The sequence below is a fragment of the Octopus sinensis genome, linkage group LG12 (assembly GCF_006345805.1).
Source record: "Octopus sinensis linkage group LG12, ASM634580v1, whole genome shotgun sequence".
Taxonomy (NCBI): domain Eukaryota; kingdom Metazoa; phylum Mollusca; class Cephalopoda; order Octopoda; family Octopodidae; genus Octopus; species Octopus sinensis.
In genome coordinates, this window is record NC_043008.1 from 49,442,460 (window position 1) to 49,464,433 (window position 21,974).

General features: G+C 38.0%; 1 protein-coding gene across 1 annotated transcript in view; it reads left to right on the forward strand.

The window, feature by feature from the left end:
• The window catches only part of LOC115217875, a 206,861-nt gene that overhangs the window by 162,013 nt on the left and 22,874 nt on the right, over window positions 1–21,974 (forward strand). Inside the window, 5 exon segments of the mRNA XM_029787592.2 lie at window positions 5,250–5,325; window positions 12,832–12,969; window positions 14,757–14,941; window positions 17,123–17,214; window positions 18,137–20,287. Coding sequence (XP_029643452.1) covers window positions 5,250–5,325; window positions 12,832–12,969; window positions 14,757–14,941; window positions 17,123–17,214; window positions 18,137–20,287 — 2,642 coding nt within the window.

A 21,974-nucleotide genomic window follows, 5' to 3' on the forward strand; every position in this document is an offset into this window, starting at 1 on the left:
ATGCCAGATTAATTCAAAGCAATGTGGATAAACAAGGATTATATTTGACAGAATAACCTGAATGCTAAAAGGGTTAAGGAATTACTTTATATTAATCATTTACCAAAAACACGTGATGGAAAGGAATCCAAGAGTTATTTTGCTAATGCAATTCCAAACTAGCCTCACTCTACAGACTTCTTATTTGGTGTAATAACCACTTTTTTTTTTTCTTGCCTCAGACCCCGAGATAAAAATTCTTGTTCTTTCGGAGATTCTAACTTTATATAGTGTCAAATTACAGCCACATAACAACTGTACCAATGTGATGCTGTCAGGCACCGAAATTCCTTGGTTTCTACACTTATCTGTCTGTGTAATAGCAACAATTAAATATATGTTATGTGCACTGATTCACAAAACTCATTATCTATCGTTATCTTATTTATATTTTATTTATATATTTATTTTCATACTCGTTAGTCTTCTGAGAAAAGAGAGTTGATAGTCTTCTGGGGCGCCTTATGCCCCGAGGTGTAATAAGAAGTTTGTGTGATTAGTTTGCAGAATAAAGTAGAAGTGATCCGATAGTGAGATAAATCTGTCTTGGTTTCAATCCCCATCTGAATTCAGTTCGTTCCATTTACTCCAGTAATATCTCAGGAAAGGCATGAACATCACAATGCTGTTTCCCTCTTAACTTTAAACCCAAGGCCTTTATCATTGTTTGTATTGAATTGTTATTCGTGCTGGATAACAAATGGATGAGGTTATTCTAAAAATATTGAATCCTGGTGAAGAAAAATTGGAGCAAATTGCTTAGTAAATCGTGAAGCTGGATGGGTTCCAGAAGTTTGAATTTAGTCTTTTGGATATATATATATGTTCTTTTTTATTCTTTTACTTGTTTCAGTCATTTGACTGTGGCCATGCTGGGGCACTGCCTTTAGTTGAACAAATTGACCCCAGGACATAGTCTTTGTAAGCCTAGTACTTGTTCTATTGGTCTTTTTGCCAAACTGCTAAGTGACAGGGATGTAAACTCACCAACATCAGTTGCCAAGTGATGGGGGTGTGTGGGATAAATACACACAAACACAAATAACAAATATATATATGTGTGTGTGTCACAAGAGCCAGTCAATGGTGGACTGGCATTGACCACGTTTGGATGGTGCTTTTTATGTGCCACGGGCATAGGGAGCCAGTTAAGCGGCACTGGCATCAACCCATGCTTGACTGGTGCTTATTACATGCCACTGGCACCCATGCTGGTGGCACATAGTAAGCACCATTCAAGCGTGGGTCGATGCCAGTTCCGCCTGACTGGCTCCCCGTGCCGGTAGCATGTAAAAAGCACCCGCTACACTCTCGGAGTGGTTGGCATTAGGAAGGGCATCCAGCTGTAGAAATCTTGCCAGATCAGATTGGAGCCTGGTGCAGCCTCCTGGCTTACCAGTCCCCAGTCAAGCCATCCAACCCATGCCAACATTGAAAATGATATAGTTATATACTTTCACACAAGACACAAGCATTGTCGTTACAACTCATTAAAGCTGTTTCAAATTTTGGCAGAAGGCCAAAGATTTAAGGGGAAAGCGGTGAATTGATTACATCAACCACACTTCTAGTTCTTGACTGGTACTCTATTTTATCGACCTCCAAAATGATGGAGGGATAAAGTTGGCTTTGGTGTACTTGAACTCAGAATGTTAAGAATGGAAGAAATATTGCTAAGTATTTCGTTTGATGTGTTAATGAATCTTCCAGCTTGATGCTTTAACTGTTTCATTACCAACCCAGCTGAAACTGGCTCTGTAGTACAAATGTCTTGTTTTCAAAAGTTCTGATTTAAAATCTTCCACCAAACCTTAGTCACAATTTATGTTCCTAACACTAGCTTACTGATAATAACTAAGTCATTTTACTAAATTCTTTGTTATATCTAAAGTAATTGAAAGAAACACAGAGCATCTCAACAGAAATTCAGTAACGAAAGGGTTAATTGTCTTTAAGTTCATTATAATTAATGAACCAAAAACTTCAAATATGCATTTATTTATCAATTATTTCTAAAGATTTACCTAATCGCTTTGTTTTTGATGCCATCAAAAACCAAAAGTGATTCTTTCATCCGGAACTTTTCCTGCTGTTAAATTACTCTGAGTTTATTTTGGATTCCTTTCATAGAAATGGTTAATGAAGCAATTCTAGAAATTTTCTATTCTTTCATTCTTTTCCGGCTGACTGCTTCCACTAAACAATCGTTATTATTTTGGTTGGTTTGTTTTGACCCCTCGGTCTTTTAAAACAATATACAATGGCTGCAAGTTTAAAGAATTGGACAATTCACTTGTTTTTTTATCTTTTGCTAGTTTCAGTCATTAGACTGTGGCCATGCTGGGGCACTGCCTTGAAGTTTTAGTCAGACGAAGTAACCCCCCTCCCCACCATATTTATTTATTTAAAAGATTTTAAAACCTGGTACTTATTATTCTATCAGTCTCTTTTGTTGAACTGCTAAGTTACAGGGATGTAAACACACCAACACCAGTTAAGTGGTGGTGGGGACCAAACACACACACACACACACACACACACATTTAAATGACAGGCTTCTTTCAGTTTCCGTCTACCAAATCCACTCCCAAGGCTTTGTTTGATTTCAGGCCAGAGTAGAAAACTCTTACCCAAGGTGGGACTGAACCTGGACCCACGTTGTTGGGAAGGAAGCTTCTTACCACACAGCAGCACCTGTGCCTATATGGCCATCGATTTAAATCTTCCTAGTAAAGCCACTCTGGCATCTGCTGGCATCAGTCTGTCTGTCTGTCTGACAGATAAGCGCTGTTCTTCACAATAGAGTAGTTAGTAGCCTGCAACTATCCATGTCTCTACCCAAACATTCAGCCGTATTTTCCTGGAATCACATGTAAAAATAATAAGTAAATAAAATAAAAAGCATTGTTCGGTTGTTGTTTTTTTTTGGAGTTTTTTATAATTATTTTTTGGCTGTGTTGGTTTCGGCTCCCTGCTCTTACTATTATTCCTGCCATACTTTCTATAAATAGTCTACTTCCTAGCATTTATGATTTGTTCCGAGTATTTCAGGCACCAGAGAATCACAGGGCATGCATCCTGCATCTGCTAGGGTACTTTAGAGTCTAGTCACAAATGGTCTTTTAATAAATACTATCTCTTTTACTTAAAATAGATAAAGTCATTAATCTTTACTTTCTCTTCACGCTTCTTTCCTCCCCCACCGTCCACCCCCACCCTTTCAGTATATTCCACCAGAGCTGATGGTATTTATACGCATCAGCCTAAAGACCTACAATAAATGTCATGTCTAATTAGAATTTTCTACAACTAGAAAGTTTCTTAAGAAACCAAATTCTAGTTGAAAGAATTCTCTTTGAGACTCAGAAGAACCAAGAAAGTTCTCTAGAACTTCAGTCACAGTTGAAAAAGTTCCTTCACAGTTTTGAGACTGTAGAAGGTTTTTGAGAACTCAAATTGCTATTGAAATTCACCAGACCTTTTCTGAAAAGCATTCCAGTCATGACCCTCCCATTTTTTTTGTATATCTATTATGTTTTGGGGGTTGTTTTTGTAAGACAGCAAGCTGTGATCTGAGGGTATTTGGTTACTGCTTCTAATAGATCTAGTAACGACACAGAGGCTCCATTAGTCTACTGCAGTGTTTCACAACCTTTTTTACCCTTTAAAATAAATTACATATCTCAAGGAACCCCTGCTCAAAAAAAATTATATACCGTACCTTTCTCATATTTTTTTCATCATAGTTCACATTGTTAATGTCACATATGTAAGCAACAGGATATCAAGAAGTGATGCAGTACAACCGTTTCAAGCAACTCCATTTAATTGAACAATGCAATCATTACATCTATTTAAATGCAGTGCTATCTTGCTACAATAGTGACAACATGAATTTCTTCCATCTTCTTACTCTTATTAAAATATTTAAGAAAAATTATATCAATGTTTTCTACTTGTTAAAAAAAGTCTATATTTTGTGCAGCTGAAGATAGCACTGCATTTAAATTGATGTAATCATTGCATTGTTCAGTTAAATGGAGCCACTTTAAACAGTCGTACTGCATTGCTACTTGATATCCTGTTGCTTATTTTGATTTTACTCACCTTGCTTCAAGCTGTGTGGATAATACCAGACTGACTTGCTGCTTCAACTTAAGTACTTAATTCAACTGAATCTCTTTCAATATAAATATATATATATATATATATATATAAAACCCTTGATTCAATAACACTGTGTATAAACTCTATACTCGGAATGACCAATTTTAAATACTATGCGTTTTACTCATAAGGTATTGGAATCTTATATGTATACCATTCTGCCTTAAAAAAAAAGGGATCTACAAATACAATATCCCTACATATCTCACATCTATTTTCTTTTCTCCACCTCACTCTCTATTTTGTATTACATTGAAACTAACTATGACTTAATTTTTCCTTTCACACCGTCTCCGATGAAGGGATATAATTAATAAATATCTTGGAAACAGCTGTAAGACCGTTTATCAATAAATGCTCTAAAATCTACGCAGCCTTGGTTTTTTATCTCATTACGAAAAAAAAAAATTTATATATATTACGATCGTGAAATTAGCACTAGCTTATCTGACTCTTACTTGTGGAACCCCTAGGAACCTTTTGCAGAACTCTAGGGTTCCAGGGAACTCCGGTTGAGAAACACTGGTCTACTGTATAGTTAGTGATGCAGTCATCTTGAGATGAATGTGGGTGTTGGGGGTGCAGTGACAAAAACATGAATGGTGGATGCAGCACAGTCAATAGTTAATAGCATCTGATTTTAGACTTCACACTTCTGAGTTCAAACCCTAAGTGGAGCTAAGATTATTTTTCACACTTCACACCGTAACAAACACAGACCATATTCAACGAAAGATGTAGGAAGCTACTTTGCCTTTTTATTACCATATTTCTGTTGAAATATATTGCTTCTGTTTTATCAATTTTAAAAATAATGAAAAATTCAGTAAAATAACTTTGTCCATCATTAAAGCTGGTGTTTGGAACATAAATTGACTGAGATTTTCATGGAAGAAATTTTAAATTTCTGTTACTATGCCTTTGGGCTAACCAATGCCTTTTGAAGGGAATTGTTTGATGGAAACTGTGTGGAAGCCTATTGTATATATATGTATGTGTGTGTGTGCTGCTATATATCTGTATTTTATTTTTTTTATTTCCAGGGATATTAGTCATTTGCAGGAAACTCATTATGACCACTGTCCTAATATTACAGAGATCAGTTCCAGTAACTGCAGGGTAAGCCATTATCAATTATTTCATTATGTTCTGAATGATAGTCTTCTGTTTTTTACTCAGTTCTTCTCTTCTCCATAACTTGTAACCCACAACCTCCATCAATCACTGGAATGTAATTCAAACAGAAAAAGTGAAGGATGCCAAACCAACATAAATTCCTTCTTCATTCTTTTGTGATCCTTAAAAGTTCATAGGAGTTGCTACTGGATTTTAATTTTAATTTAACCCTTAATTTTTGTATCCTTTAACCCTTCAACATTTAAACTAACCCCATCTGGCCAAAATATTCTGTCTATTCTATGTCCAGCTGGATCTGTTCTTTCACCCTTACCCTACAATGTCATTCTAAACATATACAGTCATGTTGAAATCTTGAAGCTATGAAATATCATCCTCATCATTGTTTAACATCTGCCTTCCGTGCTGGCATGGGTTGGATGGTTTGATACAAGCTGGTTAGGCAGAAGACTGCACCAGACTTCTGTGTCAGTTTTGAGAGGGTTTTTTACAGCTGGATGCTGCTCTTCCAAATGCCAACCACTTTACAGTGTGGACAGGATGCTTTTTGTATGGATCATCATGCTGTTTCTGTGGAAAGCAATGTGAATAAACAAGCATTACATTCAGCGAAGAAACCTGAGTGCTAAAGGGTTAAAAATAGACGAGAGACAAACAAATCTTTGGACATCTCTGGACATGATATATGTTCTGACCCAGGAATTGTAGTTGTAGCTGTTGATGGTGCCATGTAAATGGCACTCACCCAGGAATCGTAGTTGTGGTTGTTGCCGGTGTCAAGTAGATGGCACCTGTGTCGGTGGCATGTAAAAGTTAAGGACTAATAAGAACATACCGGTGGCAGTGGTGGGCGCTGTTCATTGAATGTACAAGAAATACAGCAGAAGGGTAAGGTAACTGTTTAGATTGTGGATGTTGTGGTGTTCATTCAAACCTTTGATACACTTAAAAAGCAACTGCTGCTCTCCTTTGGCTCTCTAACCCCCCCCCACCTCTGTCTTTTCCCTATTGTCTCCCCTCTCTTTATCTCATTTACTTTATTTCCTTATTTCTTTCTCTTCTTGCTCTCTCCCCCCTTCTCTCTCTTCTCTCTCTTCTTCCAGCTCTCTCCCTCTTTCATTTATTTCTTCTCTCTCTCTCCCCACTCCCCACCTCATTATTTTCCCCTTTATGCAAATAACTCTCCTTATTTACCTCCTTATATCACCATAAACCTGTATTTCCCTGTTGCTAACTCAACTGCTGAATAATGAAGACATTTTACCTTTAATTTACATCATAATTACCATTCCTGTCCACCACCACCAACACAACCACCACCAACACCACCACCATTTTGTAGGGCAAGAATGCAATGACAACTCCTTCCTTTCTCTTTCCTAACTGACCTATCCCTCTTTATTCCCAGGCTCTTTTGTTATAATAATAATAATAATAAAGCCAAGTCAAGCCTTTAGCCTTCTTCTAACACAGCTTACCATCCCTCCCCCCCCCCGTTATAGTTTTGTATGGAAGAGCAGGGAATGATGGCCGGCCTTGATATAACTGACGTCAGTAGCTTATCAATAGTTAATTATGAGGCCAGGGTGGGCCTGTGTGCATGTTTGTTTACCACTAGGGTTTGCCTTAAACATTGTTTTTGTTTTGGGTAGGTGGCGGGAGTGGAGACTAGACATAGGTGCGAACTAGTGAATAGTTTGTTGCCCTAAATATTCTAATGACCCCCAAGTACTAAAACAGCTGACTCAGAACTCTTAATAGGTATCTGTTCATCCTATACTCTAACGGCCCATAATTAAAAATAATTAACCTAAAACATATAACATATACAAACCCCTTTTTAGTCTTAACCATCGATAATTAAAACTACTAACTTAATACTAACAACAGATGTGTGTATATATATATATATATGTGTGTGTGTATATAATACAAATAAGAAAATGGAGAAACAAATTTAGTTTGTTCATCAACTTACGGATATTATAATGTTAGATTATTTATTCATTTTACAAATGAGAACATCAAAAGCACACAAAATACTATATAAATCAATAGATAATAATAATAATAAATATATATATATATGTGTGTATATGTATATAATATGAAAACAATTGCAGTGTGGAAGGTGTTTATAAGCCATTTAAGAAACACACAAAGACCGTTAGATTCACTTCCGTGAATTTTGTCAGTGAACAGGGTGCGGTCTCAAAGTGACGAAAATATTTTGGCAAATTAAATTTAAATGTTGAAGTGAATCTAACGGTTTTTGTGTGTTTCTTAAATGGCTTATAAACACCTTCAACGCTGCAACTGTTTTTGTTCCAGCACATGATCTCGGATCAGATCACTTGCTATGCAAGTACATCTTCATAATATGTAAAATATATATATTATATATATATATATATATATATATATATATATATATATACACACACACACACACATGTTTAATGGAGAGGAATTAACTATCCCTAATTAACATAATTAACCTAAAATACTTAAGAAAGAAGCCTACCGTTTATATAATACATATATATGTGAACGTTTGTCCCCCATCACCACTTGACAACCTGTGTTGGTGTGTTTATATCCCTGTAACTTAGCAGTTCAGCAAAGGATACTGATAGAATAAGTACCAGGCTTTAAAAAAAAAAAGAACTGCTGTCAATTCATAAGATAAAAAATTCTTCAAGACACTGCCCCAGCATGGCCACAGTCTAATGACAAACAAGTAATAGGCACACACACACACACATGTTTGCATGGGTGTGTGCATGAATGTGGGTCAGTATTTATATATTTTCACATTTGTTGCTGAGGTTGGCATTATGATGACCAGTTGTTCTGTGCCTTTGATGACCTTTGGAGTAAAGATATGCTTTGGTTAAAAAAAAAACAGGCAAAGTTTGGTAACAGGAAGAGCATCTGGCCACAGAATCGTGCCCCAAACAAATCTCTGTCTTGACTCATGCAAGCGGAAAAGAAAAGAAATAAAAAAGACCTCACCTCCCTTATTTCCTGATTAGGAAAATTTTCGTTAAAACATGTTTTTAATGTAAGAATTGGTTGAATTTACATGATCTCAGTGCAGTTATGACATTCTTCAGAAATGTTCGTACTTTGACATTCCTGACACTGTACAGCTCTGTTTTCCATAGGAAGAAACTTTAGACATGTTCCTGACATTCCTTCACACCTCTCTCACACAAGCAATTTATCAGTCTGTAAGCATAGAAGAATTTGGTTAACTTTTGATCCACTTCTGTCAAACAGCAGCTTGTCTTGGCACCGGAACATGTTGCTGTGCAGGATGTTGGCGTTGGTGGTGCTGTTGGTATTGTTGTTGTTATATCCTGCCTTCTGTTTCATTTGATATCTGGTTGCCATCAACATAAATAAGTTCATATCACACAAGAAATAAACAAATCCTCTTTGTTTTTTGGGTTTTTTTTCTTCTTTTGCAATCAATTTCGTTAAATTTACCCCATTTGTGACTACCTTTGCGTGCATACACACACACACACACACACACACAGAGGGTTACTGAAAGAAAAAGAAAAAAAAAAACTTAATGATTTTGTTGAATGGTAAAATGAACTTTTAGAAATTCCAATCCTTTATATTAGACTGAATGGAATGGAAGTGAAAATTCCATCTGTTTGGGTGGGGTGGAGGTGAGAGGTGGGTTCATTATTTTAATGTTAACATTTATTATAGTTTGGGATGAAGTAGTGAATTGATAGAATTTTTAGAGCCTTGGGGAAAAAGTTTTATAGCATTTTTTTTTCTGGTTCTTTATATTCTGAGTTCAGATCCCACTGGGGTTAGTTTTGTCTTTTAGTCCTCCAGGGTCAATAAAGTACCCCAAAAAATAAAGTACCAGTCAAATACTAGGGGCTGATTTCTTATTTCTTTACTGCTTACAAGGGGCTACATGCAGAGTGGGGCAAACAAGGACAGATAAACAGATTAAATCGATTACATCGACCCCAGTGCATAACTGGTACTCATTTAATCGACCCTGAAAGGATGAAAGGCAAAGTCGACCGTGGCGCAATTTGAACTCAGAACATAGCGGCAGACAATACCTATTTCTTTACTACCCACAAGGAGCTAAACACAGAGGGGACAAACAAGGACAGACAAATGGATTAAGTCGATTATATCGACCCCAGTGCGTAACTGGTACTTAATTTAATCGACCCCGAAAGGATGAAAGGCAAAGTCAACCTTGCTGGGTTTTGAACTCAGAACATAGCAACAGACGAAATACCAGTAAGCATTTCGCCCGGAGTGCTAACGTTTCTGCCAGCTCGTCGCCTTAATATTAGGGGCTGATGGCATCACCTAACCCCTCTCCTCAAACTTTGTGTTTCAATTAGAACCAATCATGAATGGTTTTGCATTGGCAGAACTGTTAGAATATCAGAAAAGAAATTGACTCACCATATTTGCTATGGCTTCTTATATTTTGAGTTCAAATCCAACCAAGGTCGATTTTGTTTATTGTCCTTCCAGGGTCCATAAAGTACCAATCAAGTACTGGGGGGTTGATTTAATTGACTAACCCCTTCCCCTGAAATTTTTCATTTTGTACCTTATTTTAGAAATAACTTCTGTAGCTTGTGATGTTAAAAACACAAACATACAAAAAGAAAGAAAAAAAAAAGAAATCTATTTCTGTGTAGAACTACTTCTCTCTTCGTCTGACATATTTGCAGATATCTGTGGCAGTTTCTGAGACTGTTGTGTAACTTTAAGGAATATTCCTTTTAACACAACAACATTCTCCCCCACCCCCACCCCAACACACCTTGATGAACTGTAGGACTGTCCCCCCCCCCATTTAGAGACATGAAGCTTTAAAAAAATGTAGCAGATGCTCGTTAATTTTTTTATCTTCTACTTTTGTGTTTATATACTTAAAAATCTTAATCTAAATCTCTCTCTGTCTCTTGTTCACACTCACTCACTCACACACTCACTCACACACACACACACACACTCACTCACACACTCACTCACTCACTCACTCACTCACTCACCACTCACTCACTCACTCACTCACTCACTCACACACACTCACTCACGCTCACTCACTCACTCACACACACTCTCTCTCTCTCTAAGAATTTATCAGGTGTTGATTAACACTGAATGGTCTCACACGAGGTGGGGGGGTTGGGGTCCACTTACTGAAACAGATGCTACCCAGTATAGGAGTGTTTTCTTCTTACCTAGTGAAACATTTCAGCCCAAATTACTCTGGGTCCAGACTTAGTGTCTTTGCATCCTTGGTGTCTCAGGGTCAGTCCCAATGTCTGGCACTTGAGGAGACAAGGGTCATCAACTTTACAATCTAAGCTGACCAATGGTGTGAAAAATCACTGTTGTACTATAATATTATCATGAAATGTCCATTTTCTATGCTGGCATGGGTTGGACAGTTTCACAGAAACAGGCAAGTCAGAAACCTAATTAAGCTCTGATGTCTGGAATGCCATTCCTAATGCCAACTACATTTACATTTGACGAATATTTGTTCTCATCTTGTTTGTTGTTAACACAACGTTTAAGCTGATATGCCCTCCAGCCTTCATCAGGTGTCTTGGGGAAATTTCGAACCTGGGTTCTCATTCCTAAGGAAATTTTCGATACTATTATTATTCAGGTCACTGCCTGGAATTGAACTTGGAATTTTGGGGTTAGTAGCCCACACACTTAACCACCACACCATATACCCATGGCAGTGACCTGAATAAAAATAATAATAATAATAATAACAACAACAACATTGAAAAATACCTTAGGAATGAGAGCCCAGGTTCGAAATTTCAGCCCAAAGCTATAGTAGAGAAGACACTTGCCCAAGGTGCCACGCAGTGGGACTGAACCCGGAACCATGTAGTTTGTAAGCAAGCTACTTACCACACAGCCACACCTATGCCTATACTCTTTGATTTTTGAATTCAGATTTCACTGAGGTTGGCTTTGCCATTCATGCTTTTAGGGGTCAATCAAAAAAGCCCCTATATAAGTACTAGGACCAGGGTAAGCCATTTACCTCTTCCTCTCAAAATTGATGATTTTGTACCTAAATTACAAACAATTATTATTATTGTTGTTGTTGTTGTTGTTATATTATTTCATCGGTGATGAAACGAATGCTTTTCACAAATGTAAAAAAAAAAGGGCGGGGGGAGAAAGGAAAGAGGAAGACTAATTAATGCGGGATGATGTGTTTTTCTTTCCTGGTTGAATAAATAAACTCAAACTACATTGGATGCAACCAGTTTTCAAATGAAACACACCCTTAAATTATGTCCTAAGCCATTTTCTGGCTGTTTGTCACCAATTTCTGTTTTGTTTGTATATGTTACTATTTCCACTGCTTCCCGATCCTTCCTCGCCCTCCCCCAGCTGTTTAATTCCTTTAAATATTCCTTGCTGCTCCTTCATACTGTTGTCTATTCCGCGTTCGCTTTATTTATTTAGCTTTTTGTCTCAGCCGATTTATTCCATCTCCATTTTCCTAATTATACCAGGCATGGCTGTGTGGTAAGAAGCTTGCTTCCCAATCACATCACTCCGGGTTCAGTCCTGCTGCCTGGCACCTTAGGCAAGAGTCTTCTACAATAGCCCTGAGCCATCCAAATCCTTGTGAGTGGAAACTGATGGTTAAATAAACTGTAACCAGTGGAATAATTATTCGACTCAAAGACATGAAACACAGTGGATATAACAAACTTGCAGACTTTATTCATATTCTCATTATTATCCATTCAGCATTCGGCCACGGTTGACCAAATCTGTCAGGAATTGGTCAGATTATCAAAGACATGATTTTGCTATAATCTTATCTATGACCACCAGACTTCTCTCTTGTTGGCTCAGACCACCTAGCTGTAGAGAGGTACTATAGATACAGACATAATACCACTTACGAACCATATGGTTCCGGGTTCAGTCCCACTCCGTGGCACCTTGGGCAAGTGTCTTCTACTATAGCCTCAGGCTGACCAAAGCCGTGTGAGTGGATTTGGTAGACGGAAATTAAAAGAAGCCCGCCGTATGTATGTATGTGTGTGTATATGTTTGTCCCCCCAACATCGCTTAACAACCGATGCTGGTGTGTTTACGTCCCTGTAACTTAGTGGTTCGGCAAAAGTGACCAATAGAATAAGTACTAGGCTTACAAAGAATAAGCCCTGGGGTCAATAAGCTCGACTAAAGGTGGTGCTCCAGCATGGTCACAGTCAAATGACTGAAACAAGTAAAAGAGTGTAACCAATGAGCACACTGCTAATTAATAGTTGTTTCGTTAGTTTCCAATTAAAGGCTTGGTCCAGAGCAGCTGTATTCTACACTTTAAGCTTCTTCCTGAAATTCTGTTCCAATCATTTCAAAGAATCTTGTCAGTCATTTCATCTCTGAAAACTTCTTGTGATCTTCTGAACATCTTTGTTCTTGTTTTTACAGATAACACCAATTTCTATCGAGCAGGAGACTCGTCCAATCAGCTTCTGGGAGCGCCTGGAGAAAAGCCGTTCTATCTGGTGCCTGCCAGATATTGGCCGTATTGGTGCTGTTCATCTTCTCAAGGATGGAATTCCTGGGGTAAGACTTTACTTTATCCTTCTCCTCCTCCTCTCATTACTTCTTTGTGAAAACACATGGCCTTGTGGTTAGGGTGTTGCGCTCCAAGTCCCAAGGTCGTGGTTTCTATTCCTAGATTGGGTGGTACATTGTTTTTTTTTATAGCAAAAACACTTTGTTTCACATTGCTCAGTCCACTTGGCTGTAAATGAGTGACCCTGCAATAGAAAGTGTCCCTTTCAGGGGGAATGTTTTGATCTTGCCAGTTGCTTTGGAAACTAGGGTAACTGGCCCCATGAATCCTTGACTCAAGAAAATATTTACTCAAAGGCAGCAAGCTGACTGAAGAATCATTTGCAGATTGGAGAAAATGCTTAGCAGAAAACTCCAGGTGCCAAGCTGGCAGAAACGTTAGCACACTGGGCAAAGTGCTTAACGGTATTTTGTCTGTTGCTACATTCCGAGTTCAAATTCGGCTGAGGTCGACTTTGCCTTTCATGATAAATTAAGTACCAGTTGCATACTGGGGTCAATCTAATTGACTGGCCCCCTCCCCCCAAAATTTCAGGCCTTGTGTCTAGAGTAATTAAGTATTTCTTTTAACTCTTTATGATCTGGTTTCAAATTCCACTGAGGTCAACTTTGCCTGTCCATCCTTTTGGGGTCAATGAAATAGGTACCGGTTGAGGACTGGGGTCAATGTAATCAACGAGACCCCTCCCCCCAAACTGCCTTGTGCCACAATTTGAAACCAATATTGGCAGAATCATTAGCACACTGGACGAAATGCTTAGCGGTATTTTGCCTGTCACTACGTCCGGAGTTCAAATTCTATCGCGGTTGACTTTGCTTTTATCCTTTTGGGGTCGATAAATTAAGTACCAGTGAAACACTGGGGTTGAAGTAATTGACTGACCCCCTCCTCTAAAATTTCAGCCTTGTGCATATAGTAGAAAATTATTATTATTAAAGGCAGCGAGCTGGCAGAGATGTTAGCATGCCGGGTGAAATGCTTAGCGGTGTTTCACCTGTCGCAGCGTTCTGAGTTGAAATTCCGTCGAGAACATAATGGCTGGCGAAATACAACTTAAACAAATATTAATTACTTTTTCATACCATTCTTGGTGTGGCTGTGTGGTAAAGAAGTTTATTTCCTAACCACATGATTTCAGGTTCAGTTCCACTGTGTGACTCCTTGGGCAGATGTCTTCTGCTCTACCCTCAGGCCAACCAAAGCCTTGTGAGTACATTTAGTAGATGGAAACTGAAAGAAGCCCATATTTGTGTGTGGTCTTGACTTTGTGTGATTGTTGTAATTGAGTGTCACCAGTGTAGACGTGGTGGTGTTCATTCCCAGCCTTTTGTAGAAACGGGTGAGGATTGCTTCAACGTATTCCATCTGATCCACACAAGCATGGAAAAGTCGACATTAAAACATTAGTGACGATAAAGACTTGCCGTCTGCCTCAGTCCACTACGAATGTGGCCCTTAGCCATTTATATCATTAAATGGAAAACAAATAATCTTAGCATAAATCACTACTTATCCCTTTTGTGCTCCTTTCTTAATTATTCATCCCAGGGGCCACGGAAATGCGAGAAAAGTTTTTTAAGAGATGGTCACTTGACAAGGGAGATAACCATTAGAAGGTATTCAATATTAATACAGCAAAGCAGTCCATAAATTATCTTTATAACTTCCACACTTGTACACTTCAAATTGTAAAGATAATTTATGGACACACTTTATTTTATAATTTGTTTTTGCAGTTTCACTAATTAATTTTCACCATATATTTCATTTACAGATGTTTATTGTACGGCAATCAACTCAAAAAAACTCAATGGCTCTGTCTGTTCACTTGTCGCAGTCAGATGGACCAGTTGTGGAGCATTACCTGATAGAGGATTACAATGACTCCCCACACCTGCAAGGCTCCGACAAAACGTTTAGCAATGTGCCTGAACTTATCTTTAATTACTGTAAAAACCTGTAAGTATTTACTTTACACAAATGTGGAGGCAAATAAAGTTTATGTGAAAGAGAATGCAGAAACGAAGTCCCATGTGGAGGAATTCTCTTCCATGTGACTTTTATGCTTGCTCCATGTTACCACATGTTCAGTATAGTCTTTTACTTGTTTCAGTCATTTGACTGTGGCCATGCTGGAGCACCGCCTTTTGGCCGAGCAAGTTGACCCCAGGACTTACTCTTTGTAAGCCTATTACTTATTCTATCGGTTCTCTTTTACTGAGCTGCTAAGTTACGGGGACGTAAACACACCAGCATCGGTTGTCAAGCGATTTGGTGGGGGGGGGGGGACAGCACACACACACACACACACACACACACACACAAACATATACACACGCATATATATCATATATATATATATATACGACGGGATTCTTTCAGTTTCCGTCTACTAAATCCACTCACAAGGCTTTGGTCGGCCCGAGGCTATAGTAGAAGACACTTGGCCAAGGTGCCATGCAGTGGAACTGAACCCGGAACCATGTGGTTCATAAGCAAGCTACTTACCACACAGGGAAAGGTACTTTTTACAACATTTGTAAATTTATTGCTTCTCTGGGCATCGAAACACTGGCAGCTGACTTGGTAAGAAGACCACAATATTCTTCTTTCATCTTTCCAATAACCATTTTGGCGACCTTTTTGAGTTCAAGATCCCTACCACTACCACTCATGGACACAAATCTAACATCATCAAACAGCACAATGCCCATAACTTTCAGAAACATTTTTCCTACTTGAAAATGCCAAAGCATGGAAAAAAACACAACTACATAAGTTGTTGGCTGCCAGGCCACTACATCCATAAAAAATTCCATGTTTCCTAAAATTTATCATTTTATGTACTCTACATATAGGTTCAGGAGTGGCTGTGTGGTAAGAAGCTTGCTTCCCAATCACATGGTTCCAGGTTCAGTCCCACTGCGTGGCACCTTGGTCAAGTGTCGTCTACTATGGCCTTAAACTGACCAAAGTCTTGGGAAAGGATCTGGTACATGGAAACTGAAAGAAGCTTGTTGTGTGTCTGTGTTTGTCCCTTACCACCACTTGATAACTGGTGTTGGTGTGTTTACATCCTTGTAACTTAGCGGTTCAGCAAAAGAGACTGATACAATAATTACTTGGCTTTGACTGACTGGTCCTGTGCTGGTGGCATGTAAAAAGCACCATTCAAGCATGGTCAATGCCAGTACCGCATGACTGGCCCTCGTGCCAGTGGCACATAAAAAGCATCCACTACACTCTTGGAGTGGTTGGCATTATGAAGGGCATCCAGCTATAGAAACCTTGCCAGATCAGATTGGAGCCTAGTGCAGCCTCCTGGCTTGCCAGTCCCCAGTCAAACCATCCAACCCATGCCAGCATGGAAAGAGGATGTTAAACAACAATGATGATGAAATCCTGGGGTCCTGGACTAAAAACCCTTCAAGGTGGTGCTCCAGCATGGCCGCACTCCAATGGCTAAAACAAACGAAAGATAAAAGATCCCTGTCTTTCCAGCTTTCATCATTGTCTGGTCTTATATCCGTTTTCCTCTTTTAATGTCCTCTGATATGTTGTGGTGCATCTGAGCACAATATGCAGTAAACCCATTAACCCTTTCGGTACCAACCTGGCTGAAACCGCCTCTGGCTCTGTTGTACAAATGTCTTGTTTCTGAATTAAAATCTTCCATCAAACCTTAGTCACAATTTATGTTCCTAACACTAGCTGAATAATAATAACTAAGTTATTTTACTAAATCCTTTGTTATATTTAAAGTAATTGAAAGAAATACAGAGCATCTCAAAATAAATACAGTAACGAAAGGGTTAAAGGGTTAACTTGACAAAATAATGGTTCCTTAAAGAGACATTCTTGAGAAATTAACCATTACAGTTATATATACAGTAACGAAAGGGTTAATGTTATTGAAATTATAATTAAGGCAGTGATCTGGCAGAATCGTTAGCATTCCAGGCAGCCTTTTGGAATTGGTAAGTACCATTTAAGCATTGGGGTCGATGTAAACAACTTAACCCCCTGCCCTTCTGCCTAAAATTGCTGGCCTTGTGCAAAAATTTGAAACAATCGATATGTATTCACTTTCATTAATAATTGTATTGTGATGTCTTTTTTTTCTATTTTTGTGTTTTCAAGGGAAGACCTCCCCCAGTTGTTGGTGCTACCTGAGCCAATTCTCAAAGCTGAAACATCACAGCAACTTACTTCATTAGCTTTGTTAGGACAAGGTAAAGAATATTTTTTTTAATGCAGGTCAATATTTAAGAGATGAGGAATTATGTACATTATTTACATTATTTACATTTGACGGATATTTATCCTCATCTTGTTTGTTGTTAACACAATGTTTCAGCATATGCACACGGCAGATGGCATAGTGGTTAAGAGCATGGGCTACTAACCCCAAGATTCCAAGTCAACAATGTCATCCTCCCCCCAAGGCACCTGATGAAGGCTGGAGGGTATATCAGCTGAAACATTGTGTTAACAACAAACATGATCAGGAGAAATATCCATCAAACCCATGCCAGCATGGTAAAAAGGATGTTAAATGTTGATGATGGTATATATCAGTGGTCTCCAACCGTTTCACGGTGATTCCCAAGCCTTTTATTTAAATTAGTTTTCTCACAGACTCCTTTTAATATGCTTATCCTTGTGTTTGTGTATATGTGTGTGTGTGTGTGTATACATATATATATATATATATATATATAATATATACACACACACACACACACACACACATATATATGAAATTTTGAATTTAGTTCATAGACCCCCCAGTACTACATTTGTGGACCAGCAGGGATCCACAGACCTGAAGTTGGGAACCACTGGTATACATGTCTGTGAAATACTCAGCCACTTTCATGCTAATCCAATGAGTCTGGTTGTTTGCTTGATCCAAGAACTAAAGCCATGTAGTTGGAGATTTGAACTGAGATTCGTTTTATTATTTGATATAATCTGCCCTTTGGGTAAATTTTTGAATTTTATACTAGATGTATAAGCTTAAGTTTTGTGCAGAATTTTTGACGAATTTTAGAAGATTTTGTTATTACAATGGAATTTATGATATTGCAAAAGAAGGAGGGGAGTGTGTTTTTTAGAAGCTTTTTCTCTTAATCTCATATTTTTATGTTTCAGCTTTCTGGACCTCAGACATTATGAAGAAATCTATATCTGCTCATAAAAATAAATCTGAGAAATGTAGTCTCCACAAGTCTTTGAGTGAGCCAACAAGTATGTCGTCGAAAGCATTGAATGGAGGCAAGTTGGGCCAAGTGCCACCACACAATTCAACAAACACAATCCCCGCAGGAAGCACTGGTATCAGACTTGCTGCTAACCATAAAACGAAACCTTTGACTAATTACAAAAGCAAATCTAATTGCCCAAATGCAGGATGTTGCAAATCAAAATCCAAAACTTCATGTTCAGATTCTCATCTCGTAACTTCATGCATCTCCAAGACAAACCAACATCAGCATTCTGATGGCAGTAGTAGAGAAGGTAGTGTTGTTGACATGAAAGTTCACCGTTCACATACGCATCCACAAATCAATACTTTAAATCTACCACAGACTGAACTTCAATCAGGCCCTGCCATTGATCATCTTTCTGTCCCCCAATACTTTCATAGTAACTTGTCTGATAAACTTAGTGATTACGAAGATGTTTGGAAGAATTCTCCATCAGTTAAAAGTGCAGATATTGATGGTTCCAGAATGTTCAGCGATTCAGAAGCAGAAAATAACTGTACGTTACACATCCCTAAAAAAAATGCAGATTCACAGACTGAACAATTAGCTGTGAGCCTGATTGGCTGTGTTAGTTCTGAAAAGCAAAGAGAAGACCTTTATGCAAAATCTTCACATGATGTAAGCTTCAAACATCAGAAAGCAATTGAAGATTTGTACAGTAAATCCGCTCACGATATTAGTTTTAAGTTTAAAAAAGCTTCCAGTCCAGATAATTGTCAAAATCCTACCAGCAAATTGCAGCACAGTGCTGTAACATGGCCATCTCAATCTGCTTCGTCTTCTTCTCATGTTGAAGGTCGTATCACCCGACGAGGCTCTACAGGCCAAACTGTACAATATTCTAACAAGTGTTCATTGATAGAAACTTGTCCAAAAGCTGTTGAGCTTCAGAAGAGAAATTCTTTACAAGATGAATTGAGCCGTGATGTGGCAGTCGTAGCAAAGTGCAAAGAAAACATGACCGGTTCTGTGATCTCTTCTTGTGAGAAGACAGATCAACCAACGAACAAATTCTCTGAAAAGACAAAGCCCCCACCCTTACATAATGTACCATATGTTCAAAAATCTTCCGACGGAAAGACCAAAAGTCCCGTCTACACTGAGCCCTTTGACTCTATAGGGGTCAATTCAGTGATATTCCCACCTGTAAGCTCTGCAAACAAACAGGTTTATGGACAGAAATCCACACCACACAACTGTCGGGAACGACGTAAAAATCGTATCTCACATCAACCCACATTAGAAACTATTTATTCACCTTCAGTTACACCAAATACCACCATTTTTTCTTTTGATAAATACAAGATCAAAAATGGTAAAACTTCAAGTGATATGAACAATAACGCTAACCAAAGTTTACAAATGCCTTGTTACTATAGTCAGAATGAAAACCACAAAAAAACAGATAAAATTGAGCTCAAATACAATGATAAGGGGTCATTACATAATATGTGTTCAAAAGTTGCTGATAATATATTACTAACGATGAACGTGCATGAGAGCAAGTCAAACAGTCAAACATTGCATAAATTCCCTGTGAATCCCAAAAGCCCAGCTAAAGAAACAGAGTCAAATTTCTCCACCTTAGAAGATTTGATATCTCCCCAACTGACATTAAAACCCATGGAACAACCAAATCTGATCATTTCCTCCAAGACATCCGAATACGATAATCTAAACCAATATCGAGCTGTATCTGTTGTCAGTGATGCCGGAACGGTTTTCTCGAAACCATGGGACAGTGAAAAATGGGACAACATTCTAAAATGCGATGATCTTAGTGCTTTGCCTTTGGTTAACCCATTCGAACGAATTCAAGAATGGCAAGAATTAAGCCAAAATTATACTCAAAATGCAAAAGATGGCACTAATTTTCAAAACAGACATAGCATGACCTCAAGTTGTTCACATGTTGAGGGTCCACTTCTTCCAGACTCTGTCAAGGCTCAAATGCTTGAACGCAAAGTAATGAAGGAACTTATTGCCAAAGCAGAAGACAAAGAGAAACTACCAATGTTATCACCAAATGAACCTCGTAAGTTATTTACCGTTTCCCTTTTACCATTTTACTGTTTTTGCATTTTTGCCTCTGTTTATCGAAATTGCTTATTGATCCAAAGTGAATTCCACTTTTCCTTTTCTAGTAGACTCAAATAACAAACTTCGGAAAGTGACTGCCAAGTTTGGTCAAGTTGATTCCGGTTTAGTTGTGGTGGGCTTTCAGTTAATTGTAGCCATTTCATTATAAAACGGTTGCTTTATACTTCCACATCATCATCACCATCCTCATCACTACCATCACCACAATCACTGGTTGTTATGGTTACAGGAATGTCTGTTACTTCTAGTATATTTTTCATGTATTACTGTAGATGTTTGTGTGTGTGTTTGTATATATATAACCGGCCCAATTTAACCTTTCATTTACTGTACTTATTTTGAGGTGCTCTGTGTTTCTTTCAATTAATTTTAAATATAACAAAGAATTTAGTAAAATAACTTAATTATCATTCAGCTCAGTGTTAGGAATATAAATTGTGACTAAGATTTGGTGGAAGATTTTAATTCAAAACTAATGAAAACAAAACATTTGTACTACAAAGCCAGAGCTGGTTTCAGCTGGGTTGGTATCAAAAGGGTTAAACACACCTCTACATTTGAGCAGATAGACATTAGAAGTAGTTGGGTAGGGTGTGGATTGAAGGAAATTTAGGCTATTATTTCTAGCATATAGAGTGACCACACTGAAGACTCCACTTGTGTCTTCTGTTGATTATTTTTCTTAACCCTTTTGTTACCATATTTCTTAATTATCATTAAGCTAGTGTTAGGAACATAAACTGTGACTAAGGTTTGGTGGAAGATTTTAATTTAAAACTTATAAAAACAAGACATTTGTACTCAGAGCCAGTTTCAGCCAGGTTGGTATACATATATATGACAGGCTTCTTTCAGTTTCCATCTACCAAATCCACTCACTAAGCTTTGGTCGGCTCAAGGCTATAGTAGAAGACATGGGCCCACAGTGCCACACAGTGGGACTGAACCCAGCAAGCTTCTTACCACACATCATCATTGTCATCCCCATCATCATCATCATCATCATCATCACAATATGCAACAGTTTCAGTCAGGTCAACACAATTCTTCTGTAAAGTTCCTTTGATATTTTATTGTTCTGAAAATTTTTTAATTAGTTTTCAACCATTTATCATTTCATTGTAGATTAATCCTAATTAGTTGTTTGTTAATTGAAACACACAGATTATTTTAGGACGGGAGAGGATCACTTCTGGCCCTTGAGCCAAAAATGGGCCACTGAGATCATTTCTGTATGAGCCTGGGGCCATTTCTAAAGTGTTCCAAATTTCATGTATTTGAGGATTGTTGAGCACTTGTTAGCTTTTAATTGGTGTTTTTAAGATTTTTTGTTTATATAAATGTCATTCATAATGGAATTATGGGAAGAGTGTTCAGCCGTGGAAACTGTACAGAAGCAGGCACTGGAGAAGGATGCAGTCTTTGGACTTGTTGAATCCTACATTATTTACATTTGACGGATATTTGTCCTCATCTTGTTTGTTGTTAACACAACATTTTGCCTGATATACCCGCCAGCCTTCATCAGGTGTCTTGGGGAAATTTCAAACCTGCGTTCTCATTCCTAAGGCATTTTTCAATATTATTATTATTACTATCATTACTATTATCATTATCATTAT